The sequence below is a fragment of the Haliotis asinina genome, chromosome 16, assembly GCF_037392515.1.
Source record: "Haliotis asinina isolate JCU_RB_2024 chromosome 16, JCU_Hal_asi_v2, whole genome shotgun sequence".
Classification (NCBI taxonomy): Eukaryota; Metazoa; Mollusca; class Gastropoda; order Lepetellida; family Haliotidae; genus Haliotis; species Haliotis asinina.
In genome coordinates, this window is record NC_090295.1 from 13,512,794 (window position 1) to 13,535,190 (window position 22,397).

Sequence of the window (22,397 nt, forward strand, 5' to 3'; positions counted from 1 at the left end):
CAACATTGCTTACCAAACCCCAAGAGTGAACATTTGCACATACCTTTTGAACTTAATGGTTTATAACTCTCAAAATAAATTTTGACAAATACCCGAATTGAAATTTGTTATATTTGATATGTTAACAAAGGATTACCAGTGTTGTTAACATGTAAGTTTATGATCTTTTCTTGTATCATGTATCATGGTGCAAGAAGTGTTACACATTTGTAGTCAAGTAGCACTTGGTAGATCTGTGTCATATCTACAACAATTGCTGAAAATTTCCCAAGTGGATAGCATATTATCAAAGTTATACTACTATAGTCTTCAAATACCTCATGTCTCAAAATTGTAGAAAACATTTCTTCCAAAGAACTGTAAAGACAAATGTTTTATACCTACATATTTGTTAAACCATAGTTTTTAAAAAAATATTTTACAGTATTCTCAGAAAATAGAAGAGACAAACCACTCAATATGAAAAAACAAAAGTAAACTTTGAGTTAATCCCCACATTTATGAAATCCAAATGGTTTTCAAATCATTTATATGCTGATTTCCCTTTGTCAGCCAGAATGCCACCAACGCTGAGGCTGAAGGAAGCTCTAGATTACTCTAGACTGAACACTGGACCATCGTTTAGGCTGCCAAACCCCAGGAGAACATGGAAGGAGAAAGGCTGGAGAAGTTCACAGCTTTTTGATGTCAGGATTATTGAGTCTAAAACAGATGCAGATGGAACTGATTTGGTCAAAGTTCACTATGTAGGGTTTTCCAGTAAGTTTGACCAGTGGGTGAAGGCATCTGATACTGTAACTAGGTCATCTCTTACAAGCAATGACCCCAAGGATGTTTTTCTTTTCAATGTCTTGTCCTCAGTGAGGGACAATCTCACTGTTTCCAGAGGGTTAGATTCTCGTGTTGTAATTCGGATACCAATTGCATCACCAGATGTTACCACCTCACTTACTGATATTGCTCGAGAAGTGCCATCAGTTTCCAGTTATGTAAGACATGAGTTCAGGTTCAATGATGTCCATGGCCCAGACATTTTGTTTGGAAAGGATTGGTGGTATAGAATTGTGAACAAAGCAAATGATTTTGCTTATGTCAATAGGGAAACTGTTTTGTTCGGTTACTACGAGAGAAAGATGCGTGAGGAGTACACCTTGAACAATGACCTTAAGCTGGTTCATAGAGGTTTCATGTTTTTCCTGATATTTGTGAAGGGAAAGGGAAACAGAAATGAGCTGTGTCTCTTAAGACAACTGATTGAACAACTTCACAACTGATTGAACATTTTTATGTCATTTTCCTTGCTCTTCACTCACCATTTCACAGAGGCTGCTTGAAACTTGCAATTGCCCATGTGTAATGTAACAAAATATATGTTTCAGTTGTCAAGGAGACAGACTTGGAGAACAAAATTCTACAAGTTGGTAAAATAAGTTTTAATTCTTGTATTTCTGTTGTTTGCTCATGTTGCCATTGAAAGATAATTGTTTCAGTTCACAGTCGTTTCAAATACTCTGGGGATGTATATGTATTAGCTAGCTTAGATATGAGTTGGCCAAGGATTTTGTTTTTGTGCTGCTGTATTGGATACTGCACAATTGTGCCACGTAGAAATATGACTAGGAGATCAGGAATGACTTTGCCATCAAAAGCAATTGACATAAGGGTATCAAAACTCTCACTTTTTCAGGAATATAAGAGATTAACACCCAAGAAAAACACATTTTCCACAGATATATGCAACAAAATAATAACCGTTCTGTGTAAACAAAATCAGATTGACTGCAGTATTGTTGAGTATGGAAAAATGTCATCTACACTGGCTTCCTATTTGAAAAACCTTGTTTCAAGGCATGACAGAACTAGACGTAAGGGTGGGAGGCAGTACAAGTCTCTGTTAAGTACATGGGAGAAGGAAAAATATTCCTTCACAGTATTTGTGTCTGAACACAGCATAAAAACATCAAAATCAAGATTGTTCAATAGTGTTTCATACTTACACAAGTACAAATCATCTATAAGGAAAGCCAAATCCTTACTCTTGCAAAATATCAATCTCAGGAAAAAGGTTCAGTTCCTATCTACAAAATTGTTAAATGTGCAAAGAGGAAACTTGCCTTCAAATATGTCCAATAGACGCTCATTAAAATTACATTTTCCAAGTGGGCAAGTGTCCAGGTCCCAGAGGTATAAAAGGAAGCACATGATTGTAAGAGACTGTAAACAGTCTTTAACATTTTTGGACAGATATAACCTAGAACCCACATCAGTTCAAGCTGTAGACAGTGAAGGAAGGCAAATCCAGATATCTATGAAGGAGAACATGGTCAAGGAAACATTTACTCCTGATGTGGAATTGAATAAAGTTGTTTATGTGAAAGATTCAGAGGGTATTTCAAACAAGGCATACCATGAACTATCTATGATAGTACCTTCCCTTCCTAGGTCGCACAAGGTTCTTAAAAAAATAAAGGAATGCAACGAAAATGTTTTAATTCATGACACACCATATCCAAGCTTTGGGGTTCAGCAGTCTTTGAAAGAAAGACTCATTAACTGTGTTTCACACATTCTAGAAATGAAGCATGACACCACTATCAGCATTTTGCAAACAAAACGTATTCATGTGAAACTTACAGGTGATGGAACACAGTTTGGGAGAAGGAGAACTCTTATCAATTTTGGGTTCACGATACTGGATGATATGCTCTGTACTTCAGTAAAGGGGAACCATCTGTTAGCAGTATTTTCTGCAAAGGAAACTTATGATTGTGTTTCAGCTGCTCTTTCTCAAATTATTGAAGAAGCTAGGAACTTAAAATATATTTATCTTGATGGTGTATGTTTTCAAGTCAGGTTTTATCTGGGAGGGGATTTGAAATTTCTTAATATGATATCTGGAATTGGTTCCTGTTCATGTAAACACAGTTGTCTGTGGTGTAAATGTCCAGCTTCAGACAGACATGATACTACTTTGCAGTGGTCAGTGACTGATATGAATCATGGGGCCCGAACAATAGAGGAGATCACTGAGTTGGCCAGAAAGAAATCACCCAATTTAAACTGTGTCCACACTCCCCTCTTTGATTTTATACCTCTCTGGAGGAGAGTACCTGACATGCTACACCTGTACCTTCGCATTTCAGACCAGTTGGTGAAGCATTTGATTTCAGAACTCAGGTTGAAGGACAACATTCTCAGATGCACCAGTACCTACACCAGAGCCAAATGCTCTAATGTTGCAAAATTTGAAAATTTTGTTCAAGGATTAGGAGTTGATTTTCAATTCAGAAATGACAGGGAGTCTGGTAGGTTTACATTTAGAGATTTTACGGGTCCTGAGCACAGGAAAATTGCAGATAACATAGCCCTTGCTGATTTCATTCCCCAACATCCAAAGTTACAGTTGATATCTTTTTTGTGGAGTGAGCTGACAGATATTCTTCTTCAGCTTCAACAAGAAAGATTTGAACATAGTGACATTTTAGCTCTTGATGAGAGATGCAAAAGGTGGGTGGCCACTTTTGGACTTGTTTACCAAAGCAAAGATGTGACGCCTTATATGCATATTTTAGCATATCACATCACAGATATGCTTAAATTGCATGGCAATTTGGTGTCATTCAGCCAACAAGGATTTGAAAAGTTAAATGACAATACAACTAAATGGTATTTTCATTGTACATCTCATAAGGGCAGGGAAGCCCTCAAGCAAATCATTCTGAAACAGAACAGACTTGAATCCTTTGAATGCTGTAAAAGAGTTGTACTGAGAGCAAAATGTTCTGTATGTGACAGTTGTGGCCACAATAAGAGGTCATGTAACCTCAGTGACTGAGACATGGTGTAGGTAATATTTGAAGTAGATCACTACAACAGAACTGTTTAATGCAGTATGGTAGTTAAGCACTAGTGCTTCCTTCAGTGTCAGTGTCTTTCATCTTTTATCTGCTTTTGAGGTGAGGACGTACTTTGTTCAGAAAGAATGATGAATATGTTTATACTACTTTTGTTCAGATGGTTATATTTCTGATAGTTGCTTTCGGTGCAACAAATGTAGGTGCAGCCCGATTTACAGTTATTGGACTAAACTTAAAGTTTATCCTAGTTAACCTGTTTTCAATTTATATATGTTTCAACAAATTTTGAACTGAGGCCGCTGTGTTTTGTTAAACTTATTTCACTGTTTCAAAAACTGAATATATATGAGCAAAGACTTATGCCATTGTGTGTGCAACAGAAGGTATCATTCTGTGTCATGGTTATTTTTCAGAGCTGCACTCTGTGCGACAGAAAGTATCATTCTGTGTCATGGATATTTTTCAGAGCTGCACTATGTGCAACAGAAGGTATCATTCTGTGTCATGGTTATTTTTCAAAGCTGCACTCTGTGCAACAGAAGGTATCATTCTTTGTCATGGTTATTTTTCAGAGTTGAAAGTATTTTATGATTATGACATGCTTTAGCACTGACAGTTACCTTTCTGCAGTCATTGTGTTTTGTGACCCATTGAAGTAGTCACTGACATGGCATGTCAAGTGTTTGACAAACAATTTTCTTTTAAGAATTATAACCCAAATAAGAAAAGATCAGGTCCAGTCCATAGGCCATATGATATTTAGACATCAAGCGAAATTAACATATTCTGCATTAACTCCATGTATGGCAGCATTCTTAACCCTGAAATAAAAAGGTGCCTGACAAAAGAACATTTTGTGTCTTTTTTTAAATGAACTAACTCTCTATCTCTCTCTCTCTCTCTCTCTCAGCAATGTCAAGATGCAATTAACCTTACACCCCCACGGGGCATAATGGAACACCCCACTTTAGACGAGACTTTTTCAGTGGGCATGTTTTCACATGCAAACACAACGGTTAAAAACATTGTTAACATGGCGAGACAGTACTTAACTTTGGCGCAGAAATGGTAGGCAACTGGCATGGTTAATGGTGGAAGCTCATTTGGACAGGTTGCAAGAACTTTTCACAACTCTGTAAGCGTGATATCCAGAGTTTGGAATCTCTATAGAGCGACTGGTGACGTCAAAATGAGGCGTGGTCGGGGACAGGAAAAGAAAACCACCCCACGGGATGACCGGACGCTACTCCTTATTGCTCTGCGAGACAGGTTCAAATCCTCCTCCAAAATCAATACGGAATTCAGGCGAAGAACAAACGTCAGAATTTGTTCACGTACAATGCGTAATCGTCTTAAATCGGCTGGTCTAAAAAGTCGCAGTCCATTGGCTAGAATCAACATGACTGAGCAACACAAGCGCTTGAGACTGCAGTGGGCACGGAACCGTGGAGGAAGAACCGTACGTCAATGGAGAAGCACACTGTTTAGTGATGAGAGCAGGTACACCCTTGACCATAATGACGGTCGAATTCGAGTTTGGAGACGCGTTGGGGAACGTCACAGTGCCTGCACCATTAAACAGCATGATCATTTTGGAGGGGCTCTGTTATGGTGTGGGGCGGGTTTCCCTTTAACCACAAAACAGATCTTGTGCGTGTTGATGGCAGGATAACAGGTGTACGATATCGTGATGAGATCTTGAACCCGACTGTGATCCCTTTTGCGCGTACAGCAGGTCGAATGTTCGAGTTCCAGCATGACAATGCCCGCCCTCACATCGCTCATTTTTGTCGGGACAGACTGAGGGCTGTGGGTGTCCGGGTGTTGCAATGGCCGGCTAGTAGTCCTGACCTTAACCCCATCGAACATCTTTGGGATGTTCTTGGCCGCAATGTTCGGGACAGACCTGTTCGACCCAACAATTTGGATGAACTTTTCGTGGCTCTCCAGGAAGAATGGCGTAGAATTCCGATTGGTACCATCCGTACACACATTCGCAGCATGCCACGACGATGCCAAGCAGTTCTCCAGAGACATGGGGGACACACCCGATATTGATTTTCATCACTTGATATATGCCTTTTCATCTGTATGAACTTTTCTCTTACTGTTTCAAAGATTAACAGTTACGGCTATTTCATGCGTTCCCTTAAATGTTTCCATGAGTATATATGTCGGATAAACCGATTCTGTCTAACAAATTTTTCATGGAATGTAACCAAGGGTATCCCATAGGGTGTTGTTAGTAGTTATGGCTAATATACTGGAAAAACACATGAGATAGTTTGATCGTTTATGCCAAAAAGACAACATATTGACATAGATTCTTATATTTAAAGGGGTTCTACCTAATTCGCCATAAACCATATAAAGTTTTGGATGGATTTTCTAAGACCGGAGGCAATTTTTAGAAACTTTAAATAATGGACACGTTCAATAAGTTCTAGCTTCTCATTGCCCTATATTTCGGATCCGTATGTAAGGATTGGTGATATCATGACATCAAAAGCTGACATGAGACAATCAAGTGCCAGATTTACATTTCGTGCTTTCTTTAAGAGACAGTACATCGCTTTTGTGGCATTTGCTATTGCTCATTTATTTCTATGGAATTCTATTCCTAAATAAACATAGCTATCAATGATATTTAATTTTCTATTTCCATATTTAAAGTCTAATCTTGATGTTTTAACAATATCACGGCTTCACACTTTACGCGTGTCGAGCGAACGCTTTAACTGCACCACCGCCCTTCGGGCTAAGAATATAGGTCTCTAGCAACCTATGCTTGTGTGAGAGACTTTTATCGTCTCCAGACGTGGTTGATTGTTGGGCACCGTATCCCAGCAGTGTGGAACTACTCATGATATACCCGGGGAGCGGGATTAACAAAAACAAACATTTTCATTGAAAACTAATGAAGAATTATTTTGGATGATAAATAGAATCCCATTCTCTATTTCGCATCCATCGATGCTTTGCATCCTGTCTTCGTGATATTTCAAGTAACACACCCACCTGTAAAGTTCGGTTGAATATTTCAAACCCTGCTTCACGACGCACTGTAATGACATCGCAACCACGTCATTTACAATCTTCCACACTGTGCAACAAAATAGACACTTGTTTGTTTTTAACATTTATTCAATAAACAAAACAAAACTCACTGGTACAAGGTGTATCGTGGGCCTATAATTTCCCAATCTATATGTGTATTGAGTAGATAGCTGTGAATGTGCACCTTCGTCCACTACTCAAGTGTCAACCCGTGCTTATGACAGCAAGAATCAGTTCAGGTAGTAACGTGTTAGAGGAGAGCCCGGTACAAAAGGGAGTTCGAGGCGTCCCTACCTATAGTTCGTGAGGAGGTGAATTATTTATATCACAAATCTGAGATTATAAAATCACCGGATCTAAAGAAAACCCATTGCTTTAAAGAGGCACCTCTGACACGATGTGATCCAACAATATCATGTTGGGGGACACCAGACACTATCACACATGTCAGGAATCGAACCCGGGTCTTCGGCATTTAGGAGCGAACACTTCAACCACTTGGCTACCGCTCTCCACTGAAACAGAATAACAGTCCTACTGAATCAACTTTGAAACGGTAATCGCGTCACAGCGGCGTTGATGACGCATGAGACTACTGGCCTGGTGGTTTGACAACATGTTGGTTCTCAAACGGGTTGATAGCCCCGGGGATGAGGCGAGGGACAGGCATGGTGGTGGGGGTGGAGGCAGATACAGAGGTGACCATGGGTTCCTGAGTCGTGGGTACGGGTCGTACAGGTACAGGCCTAGGAGCAGGGATTTGACTGTTAGGTGGGGTGAGCTGTGTGAAATTTGGACGCTGCCCTGAAGGAACCGGAAGTGGTGGAGATCTCTCTGGTTCCTCCTCTTCCACCTGTTCTTCATCTTCTTCCTTCTCCGGAAACGCTTGTGTGAATGGTTTAGTGTAGGTTGGTTGTGTAGTTTGTGAGGGAGGTGGGATCTGTTTCCTGATTGGCACAACTGACATATGGGTCGGTTTCAGCAGTGCTGAGTTCACGTGTCTTGTCTGGGTAGTCTTCTTATTCTCGCCTGTCAAGAAGCGTGGCAGATTGTTGGGCTTGTGTGGCACGTCCACATTTCCGCTTTGCAAAGGACTAATAACTTGTAGATTGTGTTCTGCGTGTGTTGAGCGATGGTTCTGACGTGTTGGGTTCGAGCCTGGCATGGAATTAAGAACATCAGGAACAGCAGCATATCGATGGCTTGTTTCAGGTAATCCAGATGAAGTACTAAGACTATCAGGAACAGTTGTCGCCTGGCTGTTGATTAACCGGGAATCAGGTACCTGTGCTAATGGATTACGAACAGACTGACCTAGAGGTGCCACGTGTACATTAGGCTGTCGGTTCTGCTGATGACTATGAACGGTTACATGACTGTTTGACTCTGCACTTCCAGGCTGTGGGTGACTCCTGGCTGAGGCAACAGGGGCAGGTGTTGTTTGAGCTTTCAGTTTTGCCTCATGGTTCTTTGTAATCACATGGACCAGCATGTCAACCAACTTCTTCTGATCCCGAGAAGGCTGTGATTGTGGAGTTGGTGTTGTTGGTGTTGTTGCTGCAGATAAGAATCCAGCATCTCCTCCTACACCCTGAACACTCTGTTGTGGGAGGAAAGGGCTAGCAGCCCCGCTTGCTGCAAAAGGACTGGCACCACCAAGAGGAATGCCCCGAAACGCTCCACCAAGAGGATTGGCTTGACGTCTCTGACCCAGCATTATACCTGGGAGTCGTGGTGCGACCTGTTGGTGGACGAAAAAGGGCTGCACTCTTCTGTTCCCCAGTCCATGGTTGGCATATCCGTAAATTTGACCCAAAGCAAGTGGTAAGATGCTGCCTACAAAATAGAACAAAATATACTTATATTTAGACTTATGAAAGCACATCCCATAATAACACGTGTAATACATTTAATTTATTAATTATGTACGGCGGTTTTTGTCCATTAACCATCACCGTAGAAGTGGTTGGGAAGCCTAGTGATAAAAGCGTTCGCTCTTCACGCTGAAGACCCGGGTTCAATTCCCCACATGAATACAATGTGTGAAGCCCATTTCTGGCGTCCGTTGCCTTGACATTGCTGGAATATTGATAAACTGAGGCTTGGCGTAAAACTAAAGTCAATCACCCAAACGAAAGATTATGCCCCTTTTGTATTGTATCCACCATCGAGCCTGAATACCGCTTCTGCATAGAAATTTATAAGCTACGTGAGGCCTTGCTTCTTCTCCATCTCTCCATAAATTTGTACAATTGTTGTCATCTAAAAATGTTTCTCTTATTAATAATGTAGCTAAATATGTATTTCTCGCAGCTAATAAACGTTTTCACAATTTCTTAATTGAATTGATGCAATGTGGTATCTAACAGCGCTTGATCGTCTCATATACAGCATGTTGTATGTACCGGCATAATGGGCCGGTGGCCTCTTTACTGAACACTAAACACAGTTATATGTTACACTCACCCACTCAACCATCGATCACTCACTCACTCACCTAATACGGATAGAGTAAGTACAACCTTTGTACCCATCACGACAAGCAGAGACAATGGAAATGAATTTGAAGCGGACGATAAGCACTAGTATTTATATATTTTATCCATGACGTTTAAATAGTACACATTTCTATACAGTCTCCACCCAATGTTAAAATTTAAAGAAATGCTTGATATTTTCCCTTTATCGTCACGGAATTGCAAAGTACGCCCATCAATAGTTGTTGTTCCTGGATTGGAGACTATCAGACTGCTACAAATATTTTGCTAGTGCATGTGAGGCTAAATCCATTCACTTCCTGCAAGATAAATACCTTAACAGCTAGACCGCAGTTGTTGCACAGTCTTTACCAGTGTGGATGTTCGCGTCACTTGTCAATACGTGTTCTCCAGTAACAGGACACTAAAAAATATTATTAGAAAAAAATAATAGTACTGACCGCCGAGTTGTTATTAAATGCACGAAAGAGGACTAGTCCACAATAAACATGAAGATAGTGTAATATCTAAGTACACTGTATACATTTTAACTGTAGAGTATTCAGCGACAGTGAAATGCGGTTTCCCAAGAAGTGAGCGAGCGACCACCAGAAACCTCTACAAAGGTAAATATTCCCCGCTAGAATATCCAGTGACTAGTTCAATTATACATTTAACTGAGTGGGTGAAGGTGGTTTTACGCCGCTTTTAGCAGTATTCCAGCAATAAGTGAGTTTAACATATGCAACCCGTGTGGGGAATCGAACCCTGATTTTCGGTGTAACGAGGGGACGTTGTAACCACTAAGCTAACCCACTGTCCCTTGCAAACAAAGAAAACAAGAAAGAAATCACAATGTGATATCACAATGTGATTAATGACACTATCGAATGTGTTACTTGGGCGAGGCGTCTGTGTGACTGAATCACTAAACAGTGTTTAAGTTACATATAACATACCAGTTTTGATGAAAAAAAACCCCAGACACTGTTCAAAATATTTTCAGGTGGAATAGTGATAAAGATATTGTATTCACTTGTTTTACAGATTATAGATGAAAAAACAGCAGAGAGGGTTCGGGTGATCCTGGCACACTCGAGCTGGTAAGGCTTATCATCAACTCGGGGCCCTTGCCCCGTCTACACGTAGCCCAGACAGCGAATGGGACTTCTCCAATGAAACGCTGCCACCAAGAACTTTTCAAAGGCTCCCCAGCACTGCAGCCTTCTGCATTATCCAGAGTGTCAGAAGGGCTGTGCTCCCGGTGGAGAACCCAGGCACTCTCCTGATCTGCGCCAAGAGATCAGGAGGTACCAAACCAAGGGCACCGAGAACAATGGGGAGCTTGACGACAGTGTACTTGTGATGTAAGCGAAACATTTCAAAGGCGAGGTCCGCATATTTATCATGCTTTTCCCAACTCTTTCTAATCACGTTGCTGTAAAAAGGGACAGAAAATTCAATGATATACATAAATTCACTGGCAAGATCAGGTTTGTTGGCTGTGATTCTTCTAAGGGCCTTCTTCTGTACATGGGCCTATTGAAAGCCTTATTTTCCATGACGTCCTCATTATTATAATTCAAACACATATCATAATATTATCATGATTATTTTTATTGTAAATACCATAACAGTATTCCGTGATGAATTCTCTTTGCGCCACACTCAGCAATATTCCAGCTGTAGGAATCACTAGAGAATCCAGTCTGGACCACATAATCCAGTGACTGACATAATGAACATGTCTCGTCACTTCGGAGGTCATCGTTACATTTTGTAAAGCCCAATAACTGATAATCTTGGAATAACAATAAAAACAGCGTAAACGCATACTCACGCTTGCTGTCGCTTTTATTTAACTACTCCAAGATATTATGTCATCACGTCAGCCGTCTCTCTACAATGTCTCATAATTCCTCAGGCTCCACACAAACTGGGACTTTCATACTGTGCAGTACTACGTTTTACAAAGGAAATAGTTTCTGTGGTTTAGCCATCGTTCCTTCAGTTTCAGCCTCTTTAAGGAAATTCAAACGCTGACACAATTATCCGGCTAAGCGGTCTGTGGTTGGATATTTTTAGAACAAGTTTCAAGGCCCGTTTTCTTTCAACAACAAATTTGTCTTCAATCAAACATTTAGGAAAGACCGATTTGACAAAGCTCATCTTTCAGCACGACTTATGAAATGGCACTTATTTATTGTCGTAATCACATGATTAACTAACTGATGGTATTAAACGTGTGCGCGGGCCTTAAAAACCCAAAGGTTTTAAGTCCACAACGAACATGAATAATCATTAGTGGCATTCTCAACACTATAATAGGAAGTCAATAGCCAAATTTTGAAATTCCTCCCGTATACCATTAAGCTGCTATACAAGACCTATACCGATGCTTCGTTTTACAAACGGCCCCGAGACCCTGCTATAATACACTTATCCGTAATGATCGAATGTGGACCACGCAATCCGGTGACTGACATCATGAGCATGATCTGATACGGTGACGTACAATCAATAGAGCCTGATCAGCATAAAATGCCTCTTCAAAGAAGCTTCTTTACAACTTGAATGTAACATTTGTATGACATACACTTCATACCAAAGCTACCATTTAAAAACAGTTAACTGGAATAGGTTGTGTATTGGACGGGTAGTCAAAATGGGAGCAGCCATAATGGAAATAACCCCTGTGGTGACATGTCAGTCCGCGGAAGTAATTCGATCCCAAAATCATGGCGTCATTCGCCATACACAGTTGTGTCCCTCGGTCGTTTCAAGATCCGATTTTCCTGCTTTCGAAACTCCTGCTTTCGATTCACCCTGATTATGAGCACTGGTTTGTCACTTCATATCAGTTCTCTTGGGTGCCATCAAAGTGACAAATCCAAACCATTTACACCCCTTCAAGATTATTTTCAACAGTCAAAATACAACAAAAATGCCGTGCATGTTTTGACATTTACTGGATTATATTACCATTCAACAAGGTTACGAACAACATTTCGATCTGATGACTACCCATTTCTCATATTTGCCATCCGTATGTGTTACTGATTTCTCATCTTCACGTGAAGGAGCTGGCGGAAAACATTTTACAAAAATGAAAGATACTGTTATTACTATAGTTATGGGATGTTTATATAGCGTATAACTATGATACTTTTTCCCACGATCACTGGGTAACACTATCAACGACACATCGTAATATCAATCTCAACTCCCTGGGGAGTATACAACTTACAACTTACAAATTGTGTTACTTATTATTGTATTACATTTATGATTAAGATCTTTGAAACTTATATATCCCCATATGTTTTTCGCTTTTCTTCGGCAGCTTAAAATACTTACAAAATGTTAATTACATGTCGGTGAAGTTGACGTGTATTCTATGATCGTAAAAGGGTAAGATTATGTTTTTTGCACATCAGTATACAAAAAATCACCAGCGTCGGAGACGACATAAAAACAGCCTTGTCCTTTGTCACCTGCAAGTATTTCTTCCACAAAGTGGTTTCTATTTCAGGTACATACACGTCGCTAGTGTAGACGTACCGCCAGAAACATGTAACACGAGGTCAGAGGCCCATTCATGAATGGACAACGGGCACCTTGCTGTACTCTTACTCTGGTTGCCGTACCCTACAGGCAAACTTATACGGTCATTCTGTAAGCCTTTAATTCGCTATTCTAACCATAGGCAGCTCTAGGCCTGACAGCTACCCCATGCTCGATAGAAGAGAGCCAATGAGTAACGAGTATGAACAATAGGGTAATGCGTACAAAACAGTAAGCGGCTGAAGTATTATATGTTATATTCATTACAAAATATACTCTTTGACATGTGTGACCATAGTCACCTTTGTCAGTCATGACAACGACCAGTAGCCAAACTACTCCTAAATTAACGTAAGGTTTTACGCCGTTTTTAGCAATATTCCAGCAACATCACAGCAGGCGACACCAGGAAAGTACTTCACATGTTATACCCACACATATTGTGTTGGGAATGGAACCCGTATCTTCTGCACGATATTTTATTTAAAGAAGACAAGCAAAGAAGACAAGCAATCACATGATTTATTCACACCAGGCACTCGCTCTGTCTTTGTAATGATACATGAAAATGAACATAGAATATCATGTCACAGAAGGGGGAAGGGAGGAATATGTGTGTGGTACAACCATGACCTTAATCATTATGAATCAGTGCAAACACTGGAAGACTTGTCATGAAAGTAACAATTAACTGGTAAACTGAAACGAGTATTCCTAAGAATCCTTCAAAATGTATTTGACAAAAAATGTGGAAAATATTTCATCATGTTGAGATTCTAAGTTTATTGCACAACGTCCCGTGACGTCACCATGACTGTGACGGGTTATAAATATTTCATATGATCTGTTGAATATAGCGATGAATCTGATGATAATGAGTGAGTGAGTGAGTTGGGTTTTACAATACTTTTAACACTGTCCAGCAATATCACTGCGGGGGAAACCAGAAAAGGACTTCAGAAACTGTACCCTTGTGAGGAACCGAACCTTCCGGGTCAGAAATTAACGCTTTAACCACTAGGCTACGTTTAACCACTAGGCTCTGATGATGAGATATACAAAATATACAAATATGATCAAATGTAGGTGATCAGTGTAAAGCTACCTGAATGTTATATGTTGGCTCTTGACATTGAATACCATGTGTGTTCCAATAGACATACAGCGATTCACCTAATGTAGACAGCTTGTTTCTTCCTCTAGTACCCATATTCCCGAAGGTCTTACATAATATAAAATCAGTTTCCTGAATTCAAATGAAATAATTCACTGGGATAAGGAACTAAATGCCTAAATTGAAGAAAAGGTGATTTTGTCAAATAAGATGTACTTGAAGAAAATTTTCATCTTGAAGATTGTTAATGTTCTACGATTGAAATTGGGAAACTTTAGGTTGGACAATAATACCATGAGCGCAGGAACAGCACGTATATTCAAAGTAAATCATGCAAACAGATTAATCAATCCCTTGAAACAAACACAAGATTTGGGACCCATGTCACGTCTCCGTTTAATGGGCAGCGTTGTACTGAGCTGCTGCATCCATGATAGCCTGGACCTTTGATGGTTTCTTATCAGCCTCCGCTGATCCATCCGTGGACCCTGCCTCGTTGGCTTTCTTATTCTCGTTCTTCATGTGTAGCTCGTGGTTTCTGCTGATCACATTCACCAGCATATCGACAAGCTTCTTCTGGTCCTGTGGCGTCGTTGTGGGTGGAGGTGTGGTTGTTTGGGGTTGCGGCTGGAAACCTCCGGCCAAGGCTGAGAAGCCTCCTGGACCCTGTTGCACTCCAAATCCTCGGCCTCCCAAAGCTGCCCCGAAACCTCCTGCTCCAAACTGAGGCTGGCCTCTTGCTACAAATACAGGCTGACCTGCTAGGCCCCCAAGTCCTCCAAATCTCTGTCCTCCCACTCCGGGTCCTCCCACTCCGGGTCTTCCCACCGCAGCAAGGAAGGGATTTCCTCCAAAGTTTTGTCTCTGTCCCTGACCAAAGCCAGCCAGGTTGAATTGTCCCATCGACACGGTCAATAATGCCCCTGTAAAATATCCAGATTGTCTAAGCAGGATGTTAATGATTCGATAAAAGCAAGTATCTTTAAAAACTGGTAAGTGAACTCACAACCGCACTTAATCAACGGATGGCTTAGTAACATTAACGTAACTAAACACAACGAAATCTTATTCTAATTACTTGGTTTATGTCTACAGACCATAAGTACACAATTTATACACTTGACAAATGTTTATGTATTTCTCACGTAGCTGCAAGTTGATCTATAAGAAAACAGGTAGTAAATCACATGAACACATGGAGTATTCTTGTTGCTAATTTTTTTTCAACTAAAGCAACCGCAAATGTTAAATCATAAAATGCGACATGTGAAAGTATGCTAAACAAATTCTGACGTATTAAAAATGAAATACTCACCAAGAACAAAGAGACGAATGAAGTTCGTGTTGAAGGCCATGGTGTTTGTCAGTGTCTTCTAAGGTTTTTCCGATGATCTCACAACTGCGGTAAAGGGAATATATACCGTAAAGTTAGCACCTGCAGAGTCAGATATTTCTGCAATGTACATACAACTACAGTTCCGTTAACGAGCTTTTCCTTCAGATACTATGCAACACACCGTCAAACATGCCCACATTTCCCTACACATGGTAGGGGCTGTTGTAGTGACGGTACGGCCCTAACCTTGTATGTTGTATTTTTCAACCAGGATGGATTCGGAGTAGGAAGTATTGGTTACTTACTGGTGACACGTGGTTTAATCCTGCTTCATGTAGTCAGTATTGTGTTAAGACGATTGAAATGGCATCATGTGGGTTTTTAATTAGGAACTGCAGTCTTCTCTAGAAAGAGAACTGATACATTTCAACATTCATTTTGGACAAATGTGCTGTAAAATACGCCTGTGATATAAACACAAACAGACAGCGTAACTTAATGTTTTTAAACCGTCCTCCAAAAAATGTGTTGGGACCATTTTAACAATATCTGTAACTCTGCGTGGAAATTGACACGCCGCAGAACTCTTGACAAATGTTAATGACGACATGTCAAATCTGTAACTGATATTCTGTTTGATTCGGCCATAGTGACTGACTGAGTGAGTGAGTTTATTTTTACGCCTTGCTCAACAATATTCCAGCTACACGGCGGCGACTTGTAAATATTCCAGTCTGGGCCTGGCAATCCAGCGATCAACAGCATGAGCATCGATCTCGCAATAGAGATACGATGACACGTGTCTACCAACGGTATAGGTTGTGTTCATGCTATCTGAACTGGCTTTGTGTGTGGTGTTGTATCCTAACTGGCATTGTATATTATATTTTATTGTACCCTAACGGTGAAGGCCGTGTTCATGCTGCCTGAACTGGTCTTGTGTGCGTTATTGTATCCTAACTTCATAAGTTGTCTTGTTTTCAGACTGTCTGAACCGAGTATTGTTTGTTTCCGGTTTATGTCATTTGAATACCTCCGGCACAGCATCTCTGTCTTTGGCGATTTAATAAAAGCCAACACATGCATCCCCACCGACAGCCTGTCTGAACACCTCCTACACACATAGGAGATTTGGTCATAAACTTTTGATACCTGTAAGACCTTTAAAATACGATATGTTGATTGATGTGTGCGTAACTGTCAGGCTTTTTTCACCATGTTAATAGAGGATACTAAACGACCTTCCGTGTAATACCATTTTTATCAAACGAGTTAATGATTTGGTATCAAACGAGCGAAAGCGATTTTGATAGTAAATCTTTAACGAGTATAATGAAAATGGTATTTCACGGAAGCGAGTTTAGTATTCTGTTTATTACTTGCCAACATAAATTGGCAGAAACTGCGGCGAAATTGCCTACCATGTGAGCACTCTCAGCTTCCAAGTCAAGCAAGGTCTAGTAAAATCGCGACATCAACATTAGCATTGTGACGTCACAAATTTGAACCATTTTGACGTCATAGGTATTACACTAGTGTAATACTGAAGTGAAAATATTACACTTCAGTATCTTCCACGGGCGAGTAATAAATCGTATTTATGTGATGAACATTTACACATTAATCTGGAAACTAAACCGGGGCTTAATTTATTAATTTTCCGCAGTAAGGGCCAATGCCTATGTACCCTTACGGTGTTGGTCGTTTATATTCTGTATAATCTGTAGGTCGTTTTTCACATGGCATGACCAGGGGCCCCTTTCACAAAACTCTCGTAAGCCTAAGGTCTCGTAACTTTTCTCGTAGCATTCGTACCCACTATACTGCAACATAGGAAGTAGGAATGTTACGAGAACGTTACGAGACCTTAGGCTTACGAGAGTTTTGTGAAACGGGGCCCTGTTTTTTTATTGTTTGCTGTTCATTGTACCTTCACAGCTTTTATCGTCTCCCATGCTGTGGGACCTGGGTTTGAACATCAAGTGTGACCTAACGCTGAGGATAGTTGTTCCTGCTACTGTTGGGGTTATTAAAATGTTGACGTGTTCATGAAGGAACATTGTTGATTGCGTTATTAAACAGTATGGTCACTTACATTAATATAATATGATAACTGCCAAACACTTTCACACACAGAGTACGAATACAATTTGTATAACTCAAACTAATTTATCAAATTATGAAGTACAATCGTCTTCCGAAGATCCAGGTTCGATTCTACGCATAGGTACAATGTCTACGTTTCTGATGTCCCCCGCTCTGATATTGCCAGAATGTTGCTAAAAGCGACTTAAAAGTACACCCACCCGCCATAACGAGACAAGACAACAAACTCCTGGCTCATTGATCATTTATTAATCCGAATCTTAATTGCAACGTTACCGGTTGTATTTCACAGTATATATGTGTACAACTGCCGAGTAATTACGTGCTAGGACGCTCTCAGTGCCAACACTAAAAATCGGCTAACATTGTAAGGACAGAGCACTGACACTTTGTGTCCCAGTCCAACCTACTGTGAACTGGGTACCCCGTTAGGATGACAGAGCCACAATAAACTCGGTGCGCCTAGTGGCAGCAACAGCTGTATACTCCCCAGGGAGTTGAGATTGATACTACGATGTGACACTTAGACTGACATCCAATGATCTGGGAAACAAAAACCAGCGCTTTGAGCAAGCACATGTTGCGTGGATATGTGCGCTATATAAATATCCTGTAACAATACCTGTGACGAGAACAGAAAGCCTCTCAAACAATGCACCAGCAAACCAGCAAAGGTAACGGTTTCACCAGTGGAGTGTTTGGAATGTACTGTGGTTTTCTATATTCAGGAAACTGGTCTTTCTGTAGTGAGTCGCTATTTTTTTGCGGAATATTCCAGTAATAGCAAGGAGGGACACCAGAAATCGGCTTCTCCAAGTGGAGAATATAAAATCTGTGTTTTCAACGTGCCTAGCGGACAATTTAACTTTCAGACTCCACTGTCATCCCCTTTTCTATAGGAATGACTGGGTATTGGGGAAAGCAATGGCTCCGATGTGTGATTATCCACGTGGCTGCAGTGAGTGGGTCCTTTCCGGTAGGGCTTGATATTGCCCTGATTTTCATATTGAGATATATCACAATAATTTAAGAGATATTGCAATATATGTTGTGATATATTGACTGAAAGGTTTCTGTCCGAGTGCATAAATCATAAATTCACAATAGCTCTTTGTGTGTGACATAATCTTCTAAGTTGTCGTTACACCATACTTCCAGGTTCCCCTCCCTCATTGTGTATGGCTGTATGTATGCCAGGGGTTTACAGATATACACAATCATACTCAGTCTTAATGCAGAATGATTAATTTAAGCACTGTGAAGATCTTTCCAACCTTTTCGATCGTATAAGGAACGGTGTGAAACTTCAGCCAGTCTGTAAAAATAGTCGATTTACTTGACCGATTGACTAAAACATGTTTCAATGTGTATTAGTGTATACCAACCTATCTTTCAGAATAAAACCTAAGACACAGATACTCAAGGGGCATCTTTATTGACCCATAACATGACCACAAGTAATTCTCTCACAAGTCCCCGCTTATATCCAATCGATGAGAACTCGATGAATCAGGGCTGTTAGAAATTAGAAAACAGTCTTTCATCAAGATCATTTGTTAGTGAAAGTATGCCTGTGGACAATATGTGGTTGTTTCATGTTGATACTGTCCGGTCTTAAATTTTCAGCTTTACAGGAGTATATAAAGAAAACGCAGGACGAAATATAAGGACAACGTATATATTTTCATGAACATGAAAATTCTCAACAACTATAACGTCTATATGATAAAACATTTCCAATGTACAACAACGGCTAGAAAATATGTAACAGTGAAATAATACAGCATGACTCATGAAAGATATACTGGAAAATATATCGGGCAACATGAACTCCGACAATGCTGTATATCCCTAATGGGTGACCGCCATATTGGTAAACATGACCCTGACTCTGTGACCTTTAGCTTTATCGTTATTCAGTGACACCACCAGCTAAAAACAGCTGAAATCCAAATTAATGTCGCTTTATCGTATAACACCAAATGACCTCAACGATAAATAACTGGTGGTTATAAACCATGTGTCTTATGAATGGAATCCTCAAAGGAACCTTGATGCGTTACCAAGTGAATTTTGACACGCATTGCTTATTTTCGTCAGGGCGACGACACGACAATGTCTCTTTAGGGCTTCCATACCTAAACACCGACGCACACATAACAAGGCGACCATGTTCTTATTAGATGGCCGCTCGGACAACATTTTTACCATATCGACTGTATAGTTGAACATGAGTGTTATTTTGGTATTTTACAAATATTATCCGAAATTTGCACCGTGTGACTATGCTTTCACATAGAACATAATTATAAGCATTTGTGCACTCAGGCTTCTTCATAGATTACTCTTAGTGAATTAATCAGAAGCATCTAACCTAGTGAAAAATACCACGAGGCCATGATATGAACAAAAGTATGAAAACTTTGTTGAGATACACCATATTTTCAAATAATTTGGAACTGAAATCTTCCAGATATCAAATAGCTATTGTGCGTTGCCTTCAGTCGCGCTGAGACGATGAGTGAGTCCAATTCTTATTGTCCATACTGTGAAATTCCAAGAATACTTCTGAAAGTGACCGACAACCCTACTCACTTTTTCGCCCAGTTTTGGTCTTTCTAAAAGTGGTACCAGCAAAACGTGTCCGTATCTTTCACAAAGTACAGTTAAATTACAATATAAAATCTAAGCAAAGATGAGATGATTTGATGTAATGAACCATCAGAAGCATTAGAATCAGTACATCCTGTTATGAAGCGCAATAGCGTCTTTGATGGCTTGAATCCTGCTGGGCTTCTGGGGGGCGGTGGAGTTATTGTCACTGTGTTCCAGATGGTGCTTGTATTCGTGGTTCTTTGAGATGACGTTCGCAAGGAGGTCGACCAGCTTCTTCTGGTCCTGGCCGAGAGGTTGAGCCTGGGGTTGGGGGTTGCTGGGTGGAGGAGGTTGCTGCTGGAACCCCCCTCCCAGTCCTGGGAGTCCGAGTCCACCAATTCCACCAAGTCCGCCAAAGCCTCCACGAGCTGCGAGGAGTGGGTTACCTCCCCCAAGACCACCAAATCCTGGTCTTCCGCCAAGCCCTGGCAAACCGAACTGTCCCAGAGTCACCGCCAGAACCATACCTGCAGGTGGAGACCACGTGACGTGTCAGGTGATCGATAATATCTTTACATATTTTATAACTGCAAAATACCTCAAACATGTTTTTGATTACTTGACTAAGATGTTTGTGTAACGGGGAAAAATACAAAGCTAAAAAGGAAAATGTGTGGTGAAAACAGCAAAAACTGTCACTACAAGAATCGTTTAGAAACTGTCAGGCAAGATTCGCGAGAGGTATTAACTAAACAACAACAGGACAGAAACTGGATAGCACAAACCATTGATTTAGACCGCAACGAAAGAACATGAATTATTCAAGGTTTTATCATTAAAAAGGATAAACAGAAAACTTTATGCATGTATCAACATGAATTATCAGTGCATATTTACCAATGACTACAGCACGGATCACGAACGATAGGTCTGCCATTGTGTTGTGTATCTCAGCAGTATATGACACAATGTCAATGACCTGGGCTTATATACTGTATGTTCACGAATGTTTTTGTATCTCTTAATCAGTTCTCATACTCACTACCCCGCCTTCTTCTCAGCAAGGAGCTACTGTGCTCTAACAGCTGGATAGGCATTTATACAGATTCAGGGCTTGTGAAAGCACTGGCTTTGCCCTCACCGTGTAGTTGAGGCTTCCAGCAGCATGTTTGATAACGTGTATTGGTATTAGGTGATGTATTGGTAACTCCACCCATGGGTATCTAACTGTTTTAATCCCAACACTGCTGTGAAAACATGTAACTCATCTGGTGTCGTGTAGTTAATAGAACGTGAAGCTGAAGGTAGATAATTTCATACACAACCAGAAAATGTAGTACATAATATTTATTATAAATACCTATTAATGTGGTAGCCCAGTGGTTATAGTCCCGTCGACACGGTGAAGACGATGTGTGAAAGCTCGTATCTAGCGTCCCTGGCCTTGATATTGCCGGAATATTGCTAAAAACAACGTAGACCCCCCACTGTCTGACTATTGTGATATACATGACATAGAACATTGCAGAATAATTATATATTTTAAATATACAGTACTTTGGAACGAATTAGTGTTGTGGTCCTAAACTGCAAAACGATTTGCAATAATGCTTAAGCAAAGTAGTTGATCTCAGGCACGAAAAAGGGCTGTGCAGATTTGCGTACTTTTAAGTGACAGGATCTGCTGATCGAAACTATGCACCATTAAGATTGATTACACAACAGTCTCGTTTTCTGTTGACTATGTTCCGTCCTACTGTTCAACTTTGTGCAATAACCAGTCCAGACTGGTCCAGACAAATTCGTTTAACTGCATACATACAGCGAGCTCTGATAAACCTGAAATCTCGGAAATCTCAAAGTGAGGCTCTTCTGCTAGAAAGGTTTGACGGTCTGGTAGGGAAATTAAATTATATCAATCTCATTGTACGTTACAAAACTGCACTGAATAGGCGCAAATAACAAAAGAACAACAACAACAACAGCAATCAACAACAAAACAAACAAACAAACAAAACAATACAATATAGAAATACGATGTCATTAAAATTTCTTTGCAAATATCATTTTCTTATGAAACAAGGAATTGGAAGTCGGTGTTACCAGAGCTGTTTGTGATGTCTATTTTCACTTTCACCCGTGAAAATTCGGTTCGGCTGAAAAGTATGTCACTGTCTGAATAGGTTAATGAGACTCATACATTACGTATCGTGGAAAATTCACCAATATCAAAATCACCACGTGATGATAGGGAGTATCCATCAGTGTGGATCATAGGGAGTATTCGTGAA

At 40.4% G+C, this 22,397-nt stretch overlaps 3 protein-coding genes across 3 annotated transcripts; all 3 read right to left on the bottom strand.

Annotated features, from left to right (window-relative positions):
* Positions 1–7,506: 7,506 nt before the first annotated feature.
* Positions 7,507–9,448, bottom strand: LOC137268248 (mediator of DNA damage checkpoint protein 1-like). The gene is made up of 2 exons (XM_067802785.1): positions 9,412–9,448; positions 7,507–8,750 (listed from the first exon to the last, which is right to left on the bottom strand). The coding sequence occupies exons 1-2, from the start codon at positions 9,446–9,448 to the stop codon at positions 7,507–7,509; spliced, it is 1,281 nt and encodes a 426-aa protein (XP_067658886.1).
* Positions 9,449–14,465: 5,017 nt separating this feature from the next.
* On the bottom strand, positions 14,466–15,424 carry LOC137268300 (uncharacterized). Its single transcript, XM_067802849.1, has 2 exons — positions 15,385–15,424; positions 14,466–14,992 (listed from the first exon to the last, which is right to left on the bottom strand). The coding sequence occupies exons 1-2, from the start codon at positions 15,422–15,424 to the stop codon at positions 14,466–14,468; spliced, it is 567 nt and encodes a 188-aa protein (XP_067658950.1).
* Positions 15,425–20,247: 4,823 nt separating this feature from the next.
* On the bottom strand, positions 20,248–21,043 carry LOC137268284 (uncharacterized). Its single transcript, XM_067802828.1, has 2 exons — positions 21,004–21,043; positions 20,248–20,633 (listed from the first exon to the last, which is right to left on the bottom strand). Exons 1-2 carry the CDS (start codon positions 21,041–21,043, stop codon positions 20,248–20,250), a joined length of 426 nt encoding a protein of 141 aa, XP_067658929.1.
* Positions 21,044–22,397: the final 1,354 nt, after the last annotated feature.

Coding starts and splice junctions, on each gene's coding strand:
- LOC137268248 (XM_067802785.1), bottom strand. CDS start 9,448: ATGGGTACAAAGGTTGTACTTACTCTATCCGTATTAG. Junction 8,751..9,411: donor ACTTACTCTATCCGTATTAG/GTGAGTGAGTGA, acceptor TCTATTTTGTAG/GCAGCATCTTACCACTTGCT.
- LOC137268300 (XM_067802849.1), bottom strand. CDS start 15,424: ATGGCCTTCAACACGAACTTCATTCGTCTCTTTGTTCTTG. Junction 14,993..15,384: donor CATTCGTCTCTTTGTTCTTG/GTGAGTATTTCA, acceptor GATATTTTACAG/GGGCATTATTGACCGTGTCG.
- LOC137268284 (XM_067802828.1), bottom strand. CDS start 21,043: ATGGCAGACCTATCGTTCGTGATCCGTGCTGTAGTCATTG. Junction 20,634..21,003: donor GATCCGTGCTGTAGTCATTG/GTAAATATGCAC, acceptor CTCCACCTGCAG/GTATGGTTCTGGCGGTGACT.